Source organism: Nerophis lumbriciformis, linkage group LG38 (assembly GCF_033978685.3).
Source record: "Nerophis lumbriciformis linkage group LG38, RoL_Nlum_v2.1, whole genome shotgun sequence".
NCBI classification, from domain to species: domain Eukaryota; kingdom Metazoa; phylum Chordata; class Actinopteri; order Syngnathiformes; family Syngnathidae; genus Nerophis; species Nerophis lumbriciformis.
The window spans coordinates 18856344-18879876 of record NC_084585.2 but is presented as its reverse complement, the minus strand read 5'-3'; the positions used below and the strand labels follow the sequence as shown (position 1 = coordinate 18879876).

General features: G+C 40.9%; 1 protein-coding gene across 1 annotated transcript in view; it reads right to left on the bottom strand.

Annotated features, from left to right (window-relative positions):
* Positions 1-180: 180 nt before the first annotated feature.
* The window catches only part of LOC133578136 (WD repeat-containing protein 82-like), a 29797-nt gene continuing 6444 nt past the window's right edge, over positions 181-23533 (bottom strand). Inside the window, exons 2-9 of the mRNA XM_061932318.2 lie at positions 22826-22926; positions 22088-22154; positions 18635-18734; positions 12756-12872; positions 12528-12683; positions 1563-1632; positions 1340-1482; positions 181-452 (exon numbers count right to left, since the gene is read on the bottom strand). Coding sequence (XP_061788302.1) covers positions 420-452; positions 1340-1482; positions 1563-1632; positions 12528-12683; positions 12756-12872; positions 18635-18734; positions 22088-22154; positions 22826-22926 — 787 coding nt within the window. The 3' untranslated portion in view covers positions 181-419. The remainder of the gene's footprint in view (positions 453-1339; positions 1483-1562; positions 1633-12527; positions 12684-12755; positions 12873-18634; positions 18735-22087; positions 22155-22825; positions 22927-23533) is intronic.

Genomic DNA, 23533 nt, shown 5'->3' with positions numbered 1-23533 from the left:
TATCTATATATAATATACATATATGCTCCAGCACTCCCTGCGACCCTGAAAGGGACGAGCAGTAGAAAATGGATATATTTATATTTATATATATTTATACATACACACAAAGTTGTCTTCTATGTGGCCCAGAAAGAGTGCGGAATTATCACAAAATTTTAAAAACTTTTATTCGTCATCAATAGGAGCTGAACAATATAATAAAACAGTAATATAATTATAATAAACAATCATAACAATATGATAAGAGAAAAAATACAATAAAACAGTAATAACGATATAAAAAAAGAATGTCGTTAAAAACTTGTGTAAAAGTAGACAACACGAATAAACATGAAGAGATAAAAACAAGACTTACATCATAGTGAGGTTAAAACACTTCAAATAAATGTCTAATACATACACATTTTGCTGCGTCTTTACGTGTCCTCAATAACTGGTAGCCAAAATCTCTGTAAAGAAACCAACAAGAAAGTATTAGAAACTATTTAATAATATATATTTAAAAAATAATAACAGTACTATCAAAAGTACGCAACCTCCACATTGTTTTCATTAACTTCAGAAGATGTCATTAGGTTAATTGACAAGCGGTCAGGATCCAACAGCTTCATTTAGCTCTGCATGCGCTATAAAAAGGTCACTTGTGCTACTCAGTAATTGAGAGTAGTGCGCTAATTAATGCTAACTGAGCAATTTACTCCTTACCGCTTTTACAACATTGGTTCTGTCGTCGCTGTGTTGTGTGGCATACTGAGAGCTAGCTTTCTTTTCTGATTTCTCATGCACTCCAAAATCATTATTCAAGTTTAAAAAGTTAACTTGTCATATACAGGGTGCCAATAAAGTCCGGACATATAATACTGTACATACATTATGCACAAAAGAGGCTTAAATAATTTTAATAAATAAAAAAATAAAAAGTTATATCTTTCCTACAAATATTAATGAACAATTTCGTGAATGTAAAAACATATCTAAATAAATTATATACAGTATAATTGAAATATTAAAATCAGTCAATTAAAAATAAATGTTATTCACAATATATTGTATATAACATATATTTTAATATTGCAAGTATATAAAAAATATATATAAATTATATTTTTAAAGCATATACATGTATATAATAAACATATATATATATATATATATATATATATATATATATATATATATATATATATATATATATATATACATATATATATATATACACATATATCATTAAAAAAATACACACACAATAATGAGAAATAACTCACTCTCCAATTAAAATCCCAGCTATAATGAGAGCATTTACAGTAATTGCCCTAATTGTGTGCTTGCCCCTCACCATGGTCGAGCAGGCCGTGGCAAAGGTCATGTATCTGGGATTAAACTGCATTGCGCCAATGGGCTGTTGATGTTTGCCGTCCAGCACAGCCACCTTCATTCCGTTCTCAGTGTTCCAAACATGGACTCTCCCATCCTCTGAGCCTAAACGCACGAGCAGAAAGGTTGGTCACCAGGCACACGTCTCATTGAAGCAGATTGACATGTGAAGAAGACAAGTTTACCTATCATGGCGAACTGGGAGTCAGGGGTGAAACACGCCTCTAGAGTTAAGCCTCTGCTGTTGTTGTAGCCCTTCATCAGTCAAGAAATTCATCATCATCATCATCTTAAACTATCATCAGTCAAAAAATACTTCATCACCTTAAGATGTCAACTATAATGCACTTAAAGAAATACAGATTGTAAAGTAATTTCCTTCCAGTATCATAATTGAATTACTTAATTCAACAGTAGAAGAATGGAAGCTAATTTAAACAAGCAATATATTTAATTTATCAATAATTATTAAGCTATTTCCAGCTATTATTTACATTTATACTGTCATACACAATGTTCCTGTCAGTTTTTAACTACATAACATTTCATTTATTTCAATTCATGTTAAGTTGATTTCCTTTTTATTGATGTATTTATATTTGAATTTATTTCAGTATTAATTTGAAAATAACATTTATTGCTAAGGGTTTCCCAATATTGCAGCCTTGCTTATTGGCCGATACTGATATATCAGCACGAATAATATAGTATATACTATTTGGTTGATGTATCTTGTTTTCTTACACTTCTGAGTCTCTTTTGCTAGTATGCATTTATTTCGTTTTTTCCTAGGAGTGTTGCCGTATTCAGAGAGTAAGTAGTCTTTGCCATTAAATTAAATGTGCCAGTCGTGCATGTTGTTAAGACCTCTAGACTGTTTGTACTACAAGTATTGTCCTAATTACACACACAAAGTCAATCAATCAAAGGTTACTTATATAGCCCTTAAACACAAATGTCTCAAAGGGCTGCACAAGCCACAACGACATCCTCGGCTCAGATCCCACAACAGGGCAAGAAAAATCTCAACCCAATGGGAACACCGAGAAACCTTGGAAGGGACCGCAGGGTGACCGGTGCAATGGACACACTAGCTGTTTGGTTGTATAGTGATTTTTAGTTGTAGTTTTGATTACCCAATTTAGAGGTGTTGAAATCGCCACGTCAAATGGCTATTGCTAATTAGTAGCATGTAGCTAGCGCGTTTGTTTTCATGCATTTCTTTTAAGTTGGAATGTCCCAGAGAAGTTATTTTGTATGTCATATTGACATACGGGTACTTTATTTCTGTATGTTCAGCTCTCAAATAGAGGAGATTGCTATCACACTGCCTGTATCTGAGATTTTAGATGATACTTTTAATAGGATTTTTTTTTTTTCTTACATCGGAAAAATATTAGATGTGGACACCCCAATTTATTCACTTATCGTTTTGTCTTTTGTTAAATAATCTATGTACTGTTTGTTACACATACCGGTACCTTAGGGTTGCGTGATACAGACAATATACGTTATAAATGGTATGCATTTGGCCGACGTTAGAGCTTTTAATACTATTGTCATATCAGGATAATGCATTTTAATGACACATTCTAACAGTGTCCCGCAAATGTGGCAGCGACAAGCAAACAAACGCCTCCCAAACGCAACACAGCATTTTAGCTAAAAACTCTACAGAGCAAAGCCACCTCTAAATCAGCAATCCACACCTTCATAGCGGCAAAGCCAGCTCTATTACATTGTTTTTGTTTGATGATAATTGGGATTAAAAATGGAATCATTCAATGATCTTGAAAATTTTAAGAATTGGTATGAGCATTGGTATTACCAATACTGATACTGTAACTTTCGGGCTGGTCAATTATATGATGGTGATTATTATCAGTTCGATCACGGTGATCAGCTGTTACCATATTTACCTCGTTCAAACATGGCGGAAATGTCTGTTAGTTAACAGTAGAGAAGCAATGGTGCTGCTTGGTATAATCCTGGATGGACAATCCACCTTTATTGACCGCGATCCCGTGCGTGTCTGTTTGTGTCCGTGTGTGTGCGCAACCATCCCTGTCCACCATTGCGAAAGTCAGGCTCGCCACAATGTAAATTATGTTCAATCGGCATTGTGCCGCATCCCCCTTACACAGCTAGAAGTGCAGCCCAGAAAAACTAAATAAAGAAATATGGCTAATACTAACAGCAGTTAAAACACAACATTGAAAAGGATCAGAAACTTCAATGACATACTTTAGCCTGAGCTCACAAAGTGGTGTGTGCAGTAATCCTGCCCAGAATTTGGTCTCGACTGGGAGAATAAACACACCTACTAATTCAATCAGGAAAAATGTATTATTAAATTTTATATCTAAATATTTTTAAATCAATGTTTATGTGTTTGCTCTGATTCAACTCTTTTGATATAACATGTACTAAACAACTCTGCAGACACTTTTTGTTCAAATAGTTTTTGAGTTTGTGGACAAATACATTTTGTTCCTGAAATAATCTTAAACATGTTTTAATAAGTTGGTACATGTTATTTTACAGTACCTCAAATTCAAACTGCACTTTAGTGTATTTTCATCAAATATAACATACAGAATTTGACTATGAATGTTCTCATTCATCCAGGTCATTGTAATCCCAGGGCATTCAATTGATCACAACTGGACTGTTTGGTTTGTCATAGAAGACGTTTCGCCACTCATGAGCATGTATCGGACACCTCGGTCTCCTTAGACGCATCCTCGCTCATCCATGCAGACTGGACACTGGCCGAGAGTTAGTGGGCAGCCGAGGGTGGAGTCGGCTCTCTTGGTTGCTTTGTTGGGTCTGCTCCGGTCTCTGGCCATGCTCCCCCCAACCCAGCAGACGAGGGCGTGGAACACCGCGGAGGCCACCACAGTGTATATGGGTGTTGAAATTATATTTTGGTTTGGTTGCCTGTCTATGCATGGTGCAATCGTGTGTGCGCAATATATATTATTGGTTAATTATTTTTTGTTGTTTTATTTTGTAGCTGTATGTAGAAATGGCACTGCTGGAGTGACAGCTGGTTGCATCAGCTCTGCTCTTTTAATGTATTTAATGTCCTTTGTTTTCTTTGATGTTTCCCTATTACACACATGTTTATTAGACTTAGAGACTTAGACTTCCTTTTTATTGTCATTCAAATGTGAACTTTACTGCACAGATAAGAACGAAATTTCGTTACATAAGCTCATGGTAGTGCAGGATAAAAAAGCAATAAGGTGCATATATAAATAAATAAATATATGTAAATAATATATATAAGATATATATAAAATAAATAAATATATATAAATGTATATAAATAAATAAATAGATTACTGTACAGATAAATATATTGCACTTTTTCACATGCGTCCACGTTTATGGATGGATGTTATATTGTCTTTTTTATTCCAGCGAGTTAATCCTTTTCGGGAGGAGTTGAGGGGATGATTTCATTTAATTATGATGCGTTCAAGAGTCTTACGGCCTGAGGGAAGAAGCTGTTACAGAACCTGGAGGTTCTGCTTCGGAGGCTGCGGAACCTCTTTCTAGAGTCCAGGAGTGAAAACAGTCCTTGGTGGGGCTGAGAGGGATAGGAGGAAGAGGAGTCCTGATGATCTTTTCCGCCGTCCTCACCACTCTCTGGAGAGACTTCCAGTCTGAGGCATTGTAGGCTCCAGTCCAGACAGAGATGCTGTTGGTCAGTAGGCTCTCTATAGTGCCTCTGTAGAATATGGTGAGAATGGGGGGAGGGAGCTGTGCTCTTTTCATCCGACGCAAAAAAGTGCATGCGCAGCTGAGCTCTTTTTACAAGAACTCCGGTGTGTAGGGACCAGGTTATATTGTCAGTTATCTGCACCCCCAGGAACTTGGTGCTGCTTACCATCTCCACCGCTGTGCCTTTGATGTTGAGTGGAGCGTGGCTGGACTGGTGCTTCCTGAAGTCAACGATGATCTCCTTGGTCTTGTTGACATTCAGGACCAGGTTGTTGGTTCTGCACCAGTCACCCAGATGTTTCACCTCCTCCCTGTAGTCCATGTCGTTGTTGTCACGGATGAGGCCCACTACTGTTGTGTCGTCTGCATACTTCACAATGTGGTTAGTAGTGGACCTAGCGCAGCAGTCATGGGTCATCAATATGAACAGCAACACAGGACGCAACCCTGGGGGGAGCCGGTGCTCAGGAAGATGGCACTGGAGGTGTTGTTGTCCACTCTCACAGATTGGGGTCTGTGTGTGCTATGGCTGAGATACGGTAGGCTCCAGAACCCCCAGCGACCCCGAAAAGGATAAGCGGTAGAAAATGAATGGATGGATGGCTATGAGGTTTTTTTTTCCCTTGGCCTCAGTCTGGACCCACTTTCCAGGGGCCCAGGCTTAGACTGAATTTTTTTCAAATTTTTTTACTCCCCCATCCCCAGCATTTACCTGTTGTTGTAACTTATGGGTTATATAGTTCATGTATGATGATCATTCCTAATTTGCATGTTTGATTTATTGCTGATAAATTGATCTATTATTATTTACAGCTAAAAAGAGTTAAAAGGGAATTGATTGATTTATACATGTATTTGATATTGATTATTTGAGAAACACTGACACTGAATTGAGTTGTTTCTACTCAATAGCCTAACAAAGGGTTAACTAAAAGACTACATGTTCCACAATGCATTGCGGCAAAACCGGATGTTAGAAAAGACCGGGAGCAGGTGCATTGTGGTTGTGAAGAATGAGGATTACGAGCCTACGGGTGATGAATGAATGACAGATAACAAGATATAAGGATAGTTTTGTACGCCATTTTTTTCTTATAGAAAGTACAACTTAATTACACATTTTCGACGCCTGTCCAATACTTTGATCGTAGTTAATCTACATTTTTTGGTGCCCAAAAACCAGGAAAAAGATGAGCGAGGGAGAAGCAAAAGCCGCTGCTCAGATGACAGAAGAGGAACGTAGGACCGAAATGGAAAGAATGAGAAGAAAACGGGGTGCAATTAGAGGTACTACGACACGTCTTTTGAACCAGATAGACGGAGAAATGACCTAGCCAGATGCGGACATTGATCATTTGAGTACTTTATTGGACATGTTGTCCGCGAAGGAGGACAGTCTATTTGAGTTGGACAATGGAATTGAACTGCTCGCGGCGTTGGATGACTTGGAACACGAGATCGAAAATACGGAGGACTACAAACAACGTGTCATCTCGTACAAGAGCCGCGCGCAGCGCATGGTGAAGACAAAAAGAGGATGAAAAACAGCAGCAACAAGCATCAACGCAGCAGAGGGTGAGCGACGCTAACTCGGCCAACTCATTAGCACACATGTACAGTCTGTAAACCTACCGAAATTGATGATTGATAAATACAATGGCGATATCAGTAAATGGCAGGAGTTTTGGAGCCAGTATGAGACTGCTATTCACATGAATGATGCATTGTGCAAACGTGAGAAGTTTACCTACCTGAAAACGTACCTCACAGGAACAGCTGCAAAGAAAGTAGCAGGACTTATGCTTACAGATGCTAATTATGACAGTGCTATCACATTTTTGAAAAGCAGATTTGGAAGGAAAGATCTGGTGATCAGTGCTCACATGTCAAGGCTGCTGAATCTAACTCCTGTGAAGAAATCCTCTGATGTGCATGCATTAAGGCAGCTATATGATGAATGTGAAATTCAAATTAGGAGGTTGGAGTCACTGGGTGTAGTGTCGGACACTTATGGAAGCCTACTATGCCCAATTTTAATGAAGATGATTCCAGATGACGTAGCTCTTGAATATAGCCGTCAGAGGGGAGGTGATGATGAATGGAAGGTTGATGACATAGTCAAATTCCTACAGAAGGAGGTTCAGAGCAGGGAAAGAGCACTGCAAATGACAATGTCATACACCCAGAAGGAACACAAACCAGAAAGTAAGCCATGGAAGCAGTAATGCTCATCCAATGGCACAAAAATGAACAGCCCCAGCATGCAATCTGCTGCTGCACTGCACACAGCCAACCAGAAGACACACAACTGTATATTCTGTGACAGTGCAGAACACAAATCTGAGCATTGCCCTACTAACAGCATTCCTCAACGCAAAGAAAAGATCAAGAAAATGGGAAGATGTTTTGTGTGTCTGGGACAGAAACACATTGCAAAAACATGCAAAGTGAAGGATGCATCATGTGAAAAATGTGGAAGGAGGCATCACATTGCTGTGTGCACTGGTGAGAAAAGGGAGGTGCAGCCCCCAATGTTAAAGAAGAGGCTGTTGTTTCCTCAGTCATTCCTCACTCAGCAAAGATTAAACAAGATGGACAGAACACTGTGCTGCTACAAACCCCTAAGGCATGGGTAGGAAGCCCATTAGGCAGAAAAATGGCTCGCTGTTTACTCGATGGAGGGAGTCAGAGAAGCTTCATCCATGAAAACCTTGTGAAGAGCCCGAACTTACCAGTAATAAGACAAGAGACACTAATTCTTCACACGTTTGGCTCCTCTGTACCCACAATGTCACAACGCAACACAGTGAAAGTCATATTGGAGAATGTCTGGGACAACCAGCAAAGAATTGAAATTGAGGCCTTAGAAACACCTCAGGCGTGCTCAGCTGTGATGAAAGTTCCCGGTGACCAGATTCAACATGAGCTCAAGAAAAAGGGACTACAACTAGCAGACTTCCCAGATAATGATGATGATCCTGAGCTATCTGTCCTGATAGGAGCAGACTACTATTGGCAAATTGTCTCAGGAAGAGTGGAGCGACTGACCGAGACATTAGTTGCACTGGAGAGCACATTTGGATGGTCTGTGCAGGGACCCGCGTGCATGTCAAGTGTCGCTGAGGCAACCTGCATGTTCATTCCACTTGAAGAGGACACACTTGTCTCCAAGCAACTAAGTACATTCTGGGAAATTGAGTCTCTTGGCATCACAAGTGAAAACACACAGAACCCAGCAGAAGAAAAGGCTATGCAGATGTTTGAGAGAACAACAACTTTCAAAGATGGACGATATCGCGTGGAGTTGCCATGGAAACCAGACAAAGCAGCGCTCCAAGACAACTACAGAGTTGCTAAAAAACAATTTGAAGGTCTGAAGAAAAGACTGAAGAAGGATGTTACATTCTACAGCAGATACAATGAAGTAGTGGAGGACTATTTACAGCAGAACATTGCAGAGGATGTGCCAAAAGACAACGCAAGTACAGATAACGTGAAATACTACATATCTCACCACGCAGTACTTGGAGAAGACAAAGTGACCACGAAGCTGAGAGTGGTGTTTGATGCGTCGTCTCATGAACATGGCAGTCCATCCCTCAATGACTGTCTGCTCACAGGACCAAACCTGAATCCAGATCTCCTCAGTGTCCTCATTAAATTCAGAAAAAATGAAATCGCCTTTATGTCAGACATAAAAAAGGCTTTCTTGCAGATCTCCATAGTGGAGAAAGACAGAGATGCAGTGAGATTTCTGTGGCTCACAGGCCCACCAAGCGGAGAAGAGGATGGCCAGAGTGGTGTTTGGGGCCTCCCCAAGTCCATTCCTACTCGCAGCTACAATCAGAAAACACCTAAAACAATATGAAACAAAACAACCACAGGTTGTAGAGACACTAAGAGGGTCACTTTACTTTGATGATTTCATTGCAAGCGCACACAGTGTTGAAGAGGCTTACCATGTGACATCAACTGCAACCCAAATGCTGTCAACCACAGGCATGGACCTCTGCAAGTGGATGACCAACTCTCATGAGCTGGAGAAGAAATGGAAGGAGGGCACAACAGACCACACACTGGCATCGGAGACACACGGAGCTGTGCTCAAGGTGTTGGGCCTAGTGTGGAGACCAGAAAAAAATGACTTCACCTTTGACCTCAGACCGCTATTGAGCATCTTAAAAGAAAAGAAGAACACAAAGAGAAGTGTTCTGCAGTCAGCTGCACGCATCTATGACCCACTCGGGTTCCTGACACCTTCCACAATCAGAATCAAGTGCATGTTTCAAGAAATGTGGGAGAGAGGACTCTCCTGGGACGAAGAGCTACCACCTGACCTGACTCAAGAATGGCAACAGTGGTGTTCAGAACTGCCCCAGCTACACCAGCTCGCCATACCAAGGTGGTATCGAACAGACATGCAGCCAGAAAATAAACATGCCCTAACACTACATGTGTTCTGCGACGCAAGTGAAAGATCCTACAGTGCTGCAGCCTACCTACAAGGTGAATCGCAAGACGGAGAACCTATAATGAGCCTAGTCGCTTCCAAATCCAGGGTGGCTCCTCTCAAGAAAATGACACTGCCACGCCTGGAGCTCATGGGAGCTGTGATTGGAGCGAGACTAGCCAACAACTTGATGACGACTCTAAAACTGGAACCAAACCAGATAAGAATGTGGACAGACTCTATGATTACACTGCATTGGATTTGCAGCTCAGCTCAGAAGTGGAAACAGTTTGTTGCAAACAGAGTGACCGAGATCCAGTCACTGACCAACCCTGAGAGATGGTCACACATCCCAGGGTAGATAAATCCAGCTGACCTCCCCACAAGAGGACAAAGTGTTGAAGGGCTGATACAGAACCACCTGTGGAGGAACGGGCCCAGCGTTCTGACATCAACTGATCAGTCAGAGGAAACTGAAAATGACAATGTTCCAGACAAGGTGAATGCAGAACTAAGGTCCAGCCAACAGATCACTGTACAGCTCGCTGCAAATGACACAGACCCCACTGAACCAGTGTTAGAACTGGAAAGATACAGCAAGCTGAAAAGAGTCCTCAGAGTGACAGCCTGGATAAAGAGATTCATAGCCAATGCTCAAACAAAACCAAAGAAAAAAGGAGAACTAACTGCTGACGAGTTCTTCAACGCAGAGATCACTCGAAGATGGAAGTACAGACGGAGACTCACAACCAGCTTCTGGACTGCCTGGCACAAGGATTACCTACTGGACTTGAAGTCAGCACACCGCTGTGACACACCGACACCCACCCCACTGAAAGTGGGTGACGTTGTACTCATTGGAGAGGACAACACCCCCAGACAAACCTGGAAACTGGGAAGAATCACAGAACTGTTTACCGGCAGAGATGGACTTGTCAGGTCGTGCATAGTCCGCACTCCCTCAGGGACTTTGTTAAGAAGACCTATTCAGTTTGTCTTGAGATTTAGATGAACATAGTTCATGGGGGGAGGATGTTGTAACTTGTGGGTTATATAGTTCATGTGTGATGATCATTCCTAATTTGCATGTTTGATTTATTGCTGATAAATTGATCTATTATTATTTACAGCTAAAAAGAGTTAAAAGGGAATTGATTGATTTATACATGTATTTGATATTGATTATTTGAGAAACACTGACACTGAATTGAGTTGTTTCTACTCAATAGCCTAACAAAGGGTTAACTAAAAGACTGCATGTTCCACAATGCATTGCGGCAAAACCGGATGTTAGAAAAGACCGGGAGCAGGTGCATTGTGGTTGTTAAGAATGAGGATTACGAGCCTACGGGTGATGAATGAATGACAGATAACAAGATATAAGGATCGTTTTGTACCGTTTTGTATGCCATTTTTTTCTTATATAAAGTACAACTTTATTACACATTTTCGACGTCTTGTCCAATACTTTGATCGTAGTTAATCTACACCTGTTTCTGATCTTTTTTTTGTAAGGGGCGCCAGAAGTTGGCAGACCCGTCAGCGATCCTGTTCTGTCTCCCTGTAATGTTTGTCTGCTCTTGAATGGGATTGTGCTGAAAATCTTAATTTCCCCTCGAAGATTAATAAAAGTACTTCTGATTCTGATCCGAGAAGTCTATCAGTTCATGCTAATAGACTTAGATTGGTCAGATCTAGTCTTAGACTCGTCAGATCAAGTGTTATAGACAAACCAAACAGTCCAGTTGCGTTTGATTGAGTGCCCTGAGAACACAGAATTTGAGTTTAAAAAAACTCCTAAATCTGGGTCACCGCTTGTCTTTTGCCAAAGCACTGGTGAGAAGCACTGATGTATACAAGTAATTAAATAATACAAATAATAATTTACCATTTGAAAGTGTTGTTTAGTAAAATATTAACTTTAAAACAAGTCTTATAGTATTCAGTACACAACTTGTTTACTGCAGAATGAAGTTTTGATTGATTGATTGAAGCTTTTATTAGTAGAATGCACAGTGAAGTACATATTCCGTACAATTGACCACTAAATGGTAACACCCGAATACGTTTTTCAACTTGTTAAAGTCGGGGTCCACGTAAATCAATTCATGGTAAGTTTGTAATGACGAGCAAAGAAAAAGAACTTTCAGAGGAAGTTTAGCACCCAAAAAAAGAAGCAAAACCGTGGGCCCTAAAACTGAGTTACGAAACATAGCCCTGTTTACCTGTACTGTTGCACCTCTATAAAACACAATCATAGATATGAACAAAATGACAGTTGTCAGCTGTTAGCATATTACCTCGATCAAACATGGCGGAAATATCTGTTAGAAGATACTGCAGTTCTAAAGAGTAGGGTTGCATTGATACTCGGCATAATCCTGCACGGGACAATCCGATGTTATCAAAAGAAAATAAATCTTTATATTAATCGAGATTGAATGATATGAAAAAATTAATTGTGATCATTTATTTTGCCATATCGCCCAGCCCGACTGTAACTACTTGGTATTGGATCAATGTCCAAATTTGCAATACCGCCCAAAAACTAATGTAAAGTCCCCAAACAACAGAAGAATAAGTGCTTATTGCATTTTAACAAAAGTGTAGATAGAAACTTGTTACAACAGAACGTAACAAGCTATTAAGTAGAATTATATTTTTGACAAAATAATAAAATTGGGAATGACGCAATATGCTAAGGCATACGTCAGTAGCCAAATTAGGAGCCTTTGTAAGCTGTTCTGTAATAGGTCTATTATAGTTTTATGCCAAATAATGTATTGTGATATATATCGTTACTGCAAGGAGGCTGCAATATGTATTGAGATAAAGATTTTAGGCCATATTGCCTAACATTTCTTCTTCAAATAAACAAATGGTTTAGGATTCTTCCTACTGTTTTTTGGACATGTAGAAGCAAGCGTAAATATGTGGTGTAACTTTGTTAATACCAAAACATAAAGCTTACCGAAAAAGTGTGCAGCACATCTCCACTAAAAGCATTGAGTAGGCAAATGATTCCTCCGTTAGTAGAGATGAGAATCTGTTTGCCGTCTTTACTGAACTTAAGTCCGCTCCAGTCGCAGCTCCGATTCAGCCTCAACTCAAAGGACTTAAAGGGCCCCTTTGAGGAAAAAACAAAAGACGATAAAACATTCAAAGTGTTGACGTCTGACTGGGTTTTTATAGAACGTACCTTGTCAAAAGCGCGCACGTCAAACAGCTTAATGGCCTGGGATTCTACCCCGACGGCGAAGATGAGCCCATCTGGGTCAAAGGAACAAATTGGTCTGCCCAGAGGGTTTGTTAGACCCTGGAAAACAAACACTTTAATCACAATAATAGTCACGGACAATCTTTTACAATTCAATAAAACTTTTATTGGAGAAATGGAACCACCAACCAGACTATTTGGAAATAAGTGATTTTTTTTTTTTTAATCTGTGGATGGGCCAAAATTATTTTGTGCTGCATGTCAAATGTTTGAGAAATGTTGCAGTGTTGAAAAAGGTAATTGTATTACTAGTAATAAAAACATTGTGTTAATATTTTTTTATTACAGATTTATTTTTTTATACCGGTAATAATAACAAAACCATTTAAGTTACAACATCTTTAACAAATTTGGGCATGCTTTTTAATACATTTTTTTTTAAATGTATTTGATTATTTTCATCATTAATATGTGTTGTTGCCAATTTTGGTTGCTCTCTTAACCGTAAGAGTATCCTTAAAAATTGTGTACAATTATTTTAATATTAATAATACATGATAATAATAATTTAAATATACCATCAAAAAATTAATACAAATTACAGAAATATGTGAAACAATATAACTATTATAATATTAATAATATAATTGCTTTATAATTGGACATTCAATTTTCAATTATTTTCAAAGCTAAACAGGACATGAAAGACTATGTTTTTGAGGTTGTAAAAACATTTTGGATTCTTTTTTTTTTAGTTTTTTGCTTAAATTTCTCAATAATCTCCAGTCCTAAAAAAAGTATCCAACAAACATGTAATGTTTTCAGATAATGGCACAGTTTTTAATTAGTAAAATAACGTGTTATGCAAATTTGTACTAATTACAAATTGTGACATAAATTTGATCAACCATTTTGATTAATCACAGAAAATTATCGGATTGATCATGTACACACATTAATCGTGCAATTCATTTTGACCGTACAATCTCTTTTACCTTAACCGTTATACTGTTAGTGATCAGATCAATGTATACGTCAGTACAAAAATGAGTGAGGAGACCCCGACTAGTAACCTGACTCTCGCCAGATCCTTGTAGTTGGCTGAGCTTCACACAAGGATCTGGGCTCGAAGGCAATGCAAACTCCTTCAAGATAGCAAAAAATAATGAACCAATCAGAATCGCCGGGCAGGATTCTGACTGTTTGCATCAAACAACAATGGCGGCACGCAGCGAGGAGTCGAGTGATGACATTGATTCTGCTATTGCAACTGTTTTGTCGAAGATTAATTCTTTAAAAGATGAACGGACAATAACGGATAACGGACAAGTGGTTTATCCAATAACATACAATTATTTTTTTTTACAAGCCCCGCCTTCTGAAATACATCTCCTATTGAGAAGTCCCAGATCCTTGTGTGGAGCTCAGCGTACTACAAGGATCTGGCGAGAATCAGGTTACCAGACTTGTGTGATCACTAGCAAATGCCCTCCAAAATACAGCTTGAAAGAACTTCAGATAATACTGTTACCAAGTTTTGTGTGAATAAATGACACGCATTCATGTAAAACATTTAAAAATGTTTCTTCAAGACATTCTGACTATAAAATTGCATTTGTGTACAGATATTGGGGTCTCTTCCTAAGCTAATTTGTATTAAGCAAGTGTGTAATCACCTGTGATTAATCATGATTCTTACAGATTCCAAAATGTGATTAATCTGAAAAGTGAAGGACTTTTCCTGTGAAAGAATTGAACATTGATTTTTTTTAACCTTAACATGGAAAAACCCCTTGGAGAGGGGGCCGTGGCCTGCGGGCCTGCAGCGAGGCGGGGTGTGCCAGGACCGGCCTCGAAGTCAGCGACAGGTGGGTAGATGGCCCACCTAGGCCTTGTTATCTAATCACTTGTCGCTCTGTATAAGCAGCAAACCGGGAGGAGAGACGTTGTTGGAGTTGGAGCCAGAAAAAGACACACGTACAGAGAGACGCCGGACTGAAAAGTCCAAGTATATATTGCTGGAAAACAATCCCTGCATGGTTGCATATGAATAAAAACTGTCTTTGGAACAATTAAATGGGCTCGCCTGGAGATGCTTGGTGGTCAGGAGGACCCACTGAAAGAGAGCTTCCACAAATTGGCGCCCAACATGGCTGGACCACCTGAGGCGGAATAGGCCGACTCCCTGATGGCTCTTGCGAGCGTGCTCGCGGCGGTGACAGCGGCAAGTCACCAACAGATAGAGGCGGTCCTCCAGCAAGTGGCCCAGCATGGCCAAATCCTGCAAGCGCTGGCGGACCAGGTAGGAGAGGCACGGCCAACATCAGCGGCCGTCGCCATGCAGCGCAAGGGGGGAAGAGGAAGACCCCCATGTCTTCATTGATATTTTTGTGGCCACAGCAGAGGCATGTGCATCTCCTACCACTGCTGGCGGGGGAGGCGCAGAGAGCGACGCTCAGCCTGCCGGCAGCCTCCCGAGTGCGCTTCCCGGACCTGAGGAGGGCGGTGCTGTAGCGGACCGGTTGAACCGCCGAAGACCACTGGCGCCGGTTCCGGGCGCTGCGACTGGAGGAGGATGACCGCCTGTTCACGCTGGGTCAGCGGCTCTGAGAGGCGGCGACGCGCTGGCTGCAACCGAAGGAGGGGGACGAGCAGGTGATGGAGCAGTTCCTAGAGGCGATCCCGGCACGGACGGCGACTTGGTCCGATATTGCCGGCCCCGAGACCTGACAGCCGCGGTGACCCTCGCAGAGGACCACCTGGCGGTGCACCACGAGGCACAACCGGCACCCACACCGCGCGGACCGAGCGCGCAAAGGAAAGAGGAGGTATCGCTGGTCCCAAGGCGCTGCGCAAGTGACTATCCCTCCCGGCTGCTGCTTATATGGTACTTCCCGCGCAGACGGCCCCTCAAACGCCTGGGCAGGCGTGCTGGAGGCGTGGGCGGCCCAGTCACGTGCGTCAGGGACTTCCACGGGTGGAGGTGAGGCAGGTGATCCGGGTGGCCGGCCCTCCGGTGCCCTCCCCCGGCCCGGGTGAGACGTACTGTATACCGGTAAGGATACAAGGGGGTACATACCGGGCGATGGTGGATTCGGGCTGCGAGCAGTCCATGATCCGCCAGAACATGGTTCGACCCGGGGCTTTGAGGCAGGTGAGAATTAGATGTGTTCATGGGGATGTGCATGGGTACCCTATGGCAGTGGTTCTCAAATGGGGGTACGCGTACCCCTGGGGGTACTTGAAGGTATGTCAAGGGGTACGTGAGATTTTTTTTAAATATTCTAAAAATAGCAACAATTCAAAAATCCTTTATAAATATATTTATTGAATAATACTTCAACAAAATATGAATGTAAGTTCACAAACTCAGTGAAGCACAAGCTCAGGTTTCTCACTAAAATGTCTGTGAACTGTGAAAAAAAATGCAACAATGCAATATTCAGTGTTGACAGCTAGATTTTTTGTGGACATGTTCCATAAATATTGATGTTAAAGATTTCTTTTTTTTGTGAAGAAATGTTTAGAATTAAGTTCATGAATCCAGATGGATCTCTATTACAATCCCCAAAGAGGGCACTTTAATTTGATGATTACTTCTATGTGTAGAAATCTTTATTTATAATTGAATCACTTGTTTATTTTTCAACAAGTTTTTAGTTTTTTGTATATCTTTTTTTCCACATAGTTCAAGAAAGACCACTACAAATGAGCAATATTTTGCACTGTTATACAATTTAATAAATCAGAAACTGATGACATAGTGCTGTATTTTACTTCATCTCTTTTTTTCAACCAAAAATGCTTTGCTCTGATTAGGGGGCACTTGAATTAAAAAAAATGTTCACAGGGGGTACATCACTGAAAAAAGGTTGAGAACCACTGCTCTATGGTGCCAGTGGAAATTTTGTACAATGGGCAAAAGCATAGTGTCAAGGTTGCTGTAAGTGCGCACATTACGCACCCCGTAATTTTGGGTACAAATTGGCCGGGGTTTAACCATCTAGTGACACAATGTGTCGGGGTGCGTTCACGGCCCGTAGGACAGGGAAATATCCGCGCGGTTCTCAGTGGTGACGCGGGTTCATCCGACACTGCCGAGGGGGAACCGGCGGGGGCTTCGCGGGAAGCCCCCACCGGCACCCTACCCCTCAAGCAGTCCCGGGATGACACTCTGCGCGCGGCCTGGGACCAGGTGGCTTCCATCGACGGTCAGCTGGTGCGCTCGGGAACAGCGCGGGTATTTCCTCATTTTTCAATCATTAGGAATAGATTATACCGAGTGAGTCGTGACACTCAGACAGGAGAGGAAATCACCCAGTTGTTGGTGCCGAAACGCCGTCGGGTAATGATTTTCCAGGTGGCGCACTTCAACCACATGGCTGACAACATGGGGTATAATAAGACACTCAATCGGGCATCCGGGCAGACGTGCGCCGCTGGTGTGCTGCCTGCCCGGACTGCCAGCTGGTCAATCCGGCGGCCACCCCCAAGTCCCCATTACCACTCATGGAGGTCCCCTTCGAAAAAATTGGTATGGACCTCATCGGACCATTCCACCCGAGCACACAGGGATATCGTTTTGTGCTAGTCCTGGTGGATTACGCAACTCGTTATCCCGAAGCAGTGCCGCTGCGCTCCATCTCCGCAAAGAGTGTAGCGCAAGCACTGTTGCAGGTCATCTCCCGAGTCGGAATCCCGAAAGAGATTCTGACTGACCAGGGCACGTCTTTTATGTCACGCACGATAAAGGAACTATATGGATTATTGGGAATTAAAGCGATCCGCACCAGGGTATACCACACGCAAACTGACGGGCTGGTGGAGCGGCTAAATAAATCGCTAAAAACCACCATCCGTAAGTTTACGCACGAGGACAAACCAAATTGGGATAAATGGTTAGAGCCCTTACTGTTTGCAATGCGGGTAGTACCCCAGGCCTCCACAGGGTTTGCCCCTTTCGAATTATTATACGGCAGGAAGCCCCGCGGGGTCTTGGACATACCGTAATTAAAGAAAGCTGGGAGGAGGGTCCAAGCTCCAGCAAAAACGAAATTCAATACGTCATGGACCTGCGAGCAAGACTCCACACGGTGGGGCACTTGTCCCGCGAGAATTTGCTCCGGGCCCAGGAACGTCAACAGCGCTTGTATAACAGGGGGGCTCAGCTAAGGAAATCTTAACCGGGAGAAAACGTGCTTGTGTTACTTCCAACGTCCAGCTCGAAATTACTCGCCAGGTGGCAAGGACCCTTTGTGGTCACATGGCAAGTGAGTGATGTGGATTATGAGGTCCGGCGCTCGGACCGGGGCGGAGGCATTCAAATTTACCATCTAAACCTCCTGAAGGCATGGAAGGAGGCGGAGCCTGTTTCCGTGGTGACGGTGGTCGAAGAGGAGGAGGAGTTCGGGTCAGAGATCCCACGCTTTGCCCTGCCCTCCCCCTCCTCTGTGATAATTAGCTCACGTTAGCGCAGAAAGCGGATGTTGCCAAGCTGCAGCACTGCTTTTCTGATGTGTTCTCCCCTCGGCCCGGCCGCACAAACCTCATCCAGCATCACATTGAGACCAGCCCGGGTGTTACGGTGCGGTCTCGGCCCTACAGTAGTTCAGGAGGAATTAAAATCCATGCTGGAGTTGGGGGTAATAGAATAATCCCACAGTATGTGGTGCAGCCCCATCGTTCTGGTAGGGAAGAAGGATGTGTCTGTGCAGTTCTGTGTGGATTACCGCAAGGTAAATGAGATGTCACGTTTATAAATTATATTATGTTACATACTTGAATCTACAATCTGACATTGGGTCAGAAAGTGGTGAAAAAAAGCAATGCTTTACTAATTTGTTTGTTTTTTTGGTACTGACCTGAGAGTTCTCAGCGCGCAGATCCCAGATGCGTATTGTTTTGTCCAAGGAACCTGAAATGAACATGTCTTCCACTGGGGACATCGACAGAGCAATAACTCTGCAAAGAAATCACCAGGGAAAATACATTTTTAGGCAGTGAATGGCAGTAAATTATATAAAAGAAAAGTAAACAGCACAGAATTAATTTTGTGCCTAAGTACGGTTGTCACAATATCAAAATTTCAATAGTCGATATCTGTAGTTTTCCACGATTCTCGATACATATTCAATATCACGATAAAAATAAAAAAACACTGAACTCATCAATTTTTACATTCACTATTTTATTGTGTTTCAAAGTGTCAAGTATTTAAGATGACTGTGCAACAACATAATTTAAATATCAGTATTAGCTGCCTGGAGGCAACTTTACATTAAAGAAAGAACAGCAGTGTTCCATAACCTTCTCCCAGTGTAATGAAACAAAAGAATACTGTGCTTATAAATATACTCATAAACAACAATAGTCAACTTTTTACATTCCAAAAACATAACAGCAGTGGCGTGGAGTCTTCTCATACATGGAACAAGCAATACTGTTATTAATATTCTTTGAATTTGGTGGTAGTGTGACGTAATCATGTCATTTGTAATGAAATAGGCTAATAAAAAGGCTAAAACCTATATTTATTGAAAAATATTTGTGTTTTTATTTGATATAATAAAATATAATATAATATAATATAAATATAATTTCAGTCTTTTTTAATTACATTATGCATTTTTTGCTCTATTTTTGAAATGTTCCTGTTGTTTTTTTTCCTACAATGTGTTACAGACCCATAAAATAATGTTCCCCGGGCCTAGGGATGGGAATTGATAAGATTTTTGCGGTTAACGATTTGGTTCCTTAACGGTCCTCTTATTGATTCTTATTCAGGAAAAAAAAGAACAAATAGAAAGATTAGCATCAATTTTGTTTAGTTTAGAGGTAACATGACCTTACAAAGCCAACATTGAGGCTTTAAGAGGCACACAAAATAATTTTGAAAAGAAATAAGAAAAAAATATTCTTCTTTTATAATTTAAAAAAATAAAACACGTGGAAATTATGCAAGAATTTAACAATTTAGTAGCATTTTCCAAACGTTCAAGAATTTATGCCATCACTCTAATATATTGGTGAAACTCTAAATATTAGAATAGTTTGATTAGATTTACAAGGTGAAACTATCATACACATAACATGCAACTCAAGATATTTCAAGCCGTCTTTTGATATAATTTTGATGATTGTGGCTTACAGCTTATGAAAACCATGATTTGGAAATCCCAGAAAATGTGTGTCTTCAAAAACTGTGCTATGATCATGAAAATTATAATCAATAATGGCTTGACATATCTCACTTTGTATGAGTTTATATCACATATTAGTTTCACATTTGAAATTGATTTGCGGACATGAATGGACTTTTGCACAATATTCTAATTTTATGAGTTACACCTGTACAATGGAAATGACTGAGTGAAAATGCAGTTGCAGGAAAACATGCAACTTTTCTCCGAGTACAATTGAACAGTCACCTATTGAAAATCAGGAGCACTGTAGCAAATGGGTTTAAGCTTTTGACCACAAACGTATTAACTGCTTGTCTGTCCTGTGTGTATGCTCCCCTGCCGCGGTGAAAGGAGACGCTGTAGCGCCAGACGTGAAATGGAGCTAGAACTTACTGACCACCTCTGAACCTGTCAGAATCTGTCTCTCGTCTTGCTCATCTAAATGAGGAGACATTCATTTTACTTTAACAAACAATATTGCTAACATGATAGGCGGTGTTAGTACCGGTACCTGTTGTATTTACGGCATATGACGTGCAAGTATTACTGCTGCTGGGATGAGATTGGCGTGGTTGAAAAACGTTACTTCATTTATAGTTACTGCATGCTGTATGTTCCAATGTTTCAGCATATTGCTCGTATATCCTCCTCTTGATGAAATAGTAATGCTGTTGCAATCTTTTCTTGTAAAATGTAACTTAAGAGCGTTTTTCCCCCTCGGGTGCCGCCATTTTGCTGTCTGACGCCATTACGCAACGCGAGTACCGGTAGTTATTCCCATTCGTGGCATCGTTAAGGGAATCGCTTGAAAAATTGGCAAGTGAATCCAAGAAATTGATACAGTGGGAACTGGTTCTGAACAATTCAATTCCCATCCCTACCCTGGTCCCACTTTGCCTTCCAGGTGTAGTAATAAGTAAAGCAGTGGTGTGACAGAAGAGTGTCTCCAAGCTGTGTTTTCTTAGCACTTATGAAAGTGATAAAAGTTGGCGTGCACCCTTCTGGAGCTTTGCTGCAGGCAAGGCACACTCCCTGGGCTTGTGGTAACGGATCTCCTCATTAGCGCGGCGAATACTTCTGTGACCGCTTGTATTTGATTACCAAATAAATGCATGACATAAAATACACCTCTTTCTCTTTTAATATCTACCTCAACTTGCTGAATATAGCGACAAAGTGGTTCACTTCTACTGCGTCTTATTCTCTGGCAAAATCAGGCGCATATGAAGTGTGTTGTGAAGCCACACCTAGTTATGCTACACTCACACACTTGCATTATCATTTATTTCATGGGCGAAGGCGAACCGAAAGTGCCAAATCTGCATTTGTGACAAACTCCCATCAATTTATAAGTGTATGGAAAAACTGGATAATTTTTAAGGCATCAGGCGTTCTTCTTCGGCAGCGACTAAAAATGTATAACCTGACTTTCGCCAGATCCTTGTAGTTCGCTGAGCTCCACACAAAGATCTGGAACTTATCAATAGGAGATGTATTTCAGAAGGCGAGGCCTTGTAAAAAAAATATTGTATGTGATTGGATAAACCACTTGCCCGTTATCTTGAATGACGTGCTACTTCAACCACTCACATCCAAATCAACCCGTGACACTGATGAGAGCAACGCTGGGAAATCCAAAACAGAACAGCCGACATATCGGATAACGGCAGAGCGAAAAGTTAGAAAACTTTTACTGAAACAACGCAGCAATGTCAGTAGACGATCGATGTCGTTTGTGCAAAGAAAATATGCAGAATCAATGTCAACACACGACTCCTCGCTGCGTGCCGCCATTGTTGTTTGAATCAAACAGTCGCTTCAGCGCTACTTCACATCTATGAAATCCCGCCCGGCGATCCTGATTGGTTTATTATTTTTTGCCATCTTGAAGGAGTTTGCATTGCCCTCGAGCCCAGATCCTTGTGTGTAGCTCAGCGAACTACAAGGATCTGGCGAGAGTCAGGTTAGAAAATTGATGCGGCTCGCCAAGAAAAACATGTTGTACAGTATTTGGTACTGACGATACTGAAAAAAGCAGGTATCAATGTATTTTTTTTCGTATTGGTATTCGTCTTGGTATCAAAGTATTGATTCCTTTGACAACTTTAGTCCACAATGATAAATTTTACTCACCTGGCAGTGTGGCCTCGGAAATATCTGATGTACTTGTTGTCAGCCAGCGACAGATAGCGGATTGTATCTGCAAGTCACAAAGAAATACTTGATCTTGAGTGGGCTAAAAAAAATCTATTCACATCCGAATCCTGATTCCTACTATTCTGGTTCTAAATCGATAAATCATTTTCAAAATGTTTTCTTTTTAAAGCTTACTTGCTACATGTATATGTCAGCAACTAAAAGGAGATTTTTTTTTACCTGTATTGAAAATATTTTTATCATAAGTATAATACCAAATAACATATTGCGAGAATCGATTCTGAATCGAACACTCACCCCAAGAATCGGATTAAAGATCCATTTAAAGATTCCCACCTCTACTTGATTTTATTTTTAAATTGCTTTTGAGATTAAAGATTTGTTTTACAATCAATTTCACACATAAATGCCGCGAACAACTTTGCAAAAAAAGATCAAAAAACATAAAATGCAAATGTTTTTAAGTACAAATTAACTTTCTTCTGTTGCTTTTAGATGGGGGATATCTAGAAGGGTCTAAATAGGCCTTGAAAATGGCAACAAAGTCGCTAAATTGGCAACACTGATCCCTCCTGCTTTATCTTCTTATTCTCTGACCAACCACATGCCTTGTAATCTGTTTTATAATTTATCTGTGACGCCAGCCACAAATAAACATATTGGTAACACTGACCACTATTACTACTACTTATTTGTGTTGTTGTGCTACGTTACCATCCAGTTTATTGGAGCTGTAGATGACTTTCTGAGAATCTCCATGTGTGTAACGGATCAGGTCTGCCCCGTATTTCCGACTGTACAGGGTCTGAATGGGCCTGGTGTGAAAACATCAAAATATTAATGCAACACACAGACAAATAATGATATAACAAAACAATGACAATAGGAACATCAATGACAACATTAATTTATTCTTTAGTAAATAAAAACATAGGCCAATTTCACCAATGTCAAACAATATATTTATACTCACTGATCAATAATACGTTATTCAATCTTCTATATCCAGCATTTATTTGTTGAATTGGTGTAAATGTAATCATGATGTTCCTCAACAAATAAACAATGACCATATATATTGATTGGACAATACTGTATATATTGTATCAGTATCGGCAACACTGGCCCTGGCGGACCTGACTTCGAGGAGAGGCGGAAATGGAAGTAAACCAAGGAGCAGTGGCTGACAGTGAGAGTGTCTAAATCTTTTTGGCGGTTGTGCATAAACTGTTTTGTGACTGGATCGAGATGGAAGGGGATAGTGACAGGATGTATGAGGAAGGTATGGACATGGATAGGACTAAAGGGGAGGGAGGAAAGAAGGGGAGAGGAGGGCTTGAAGGAAAGTCGAGTGCTAAAAGAGTACACGAAGACGATGAAGGAGTAGATAAGAGGAAAAAGTTTATGGTAGATAATTACAAG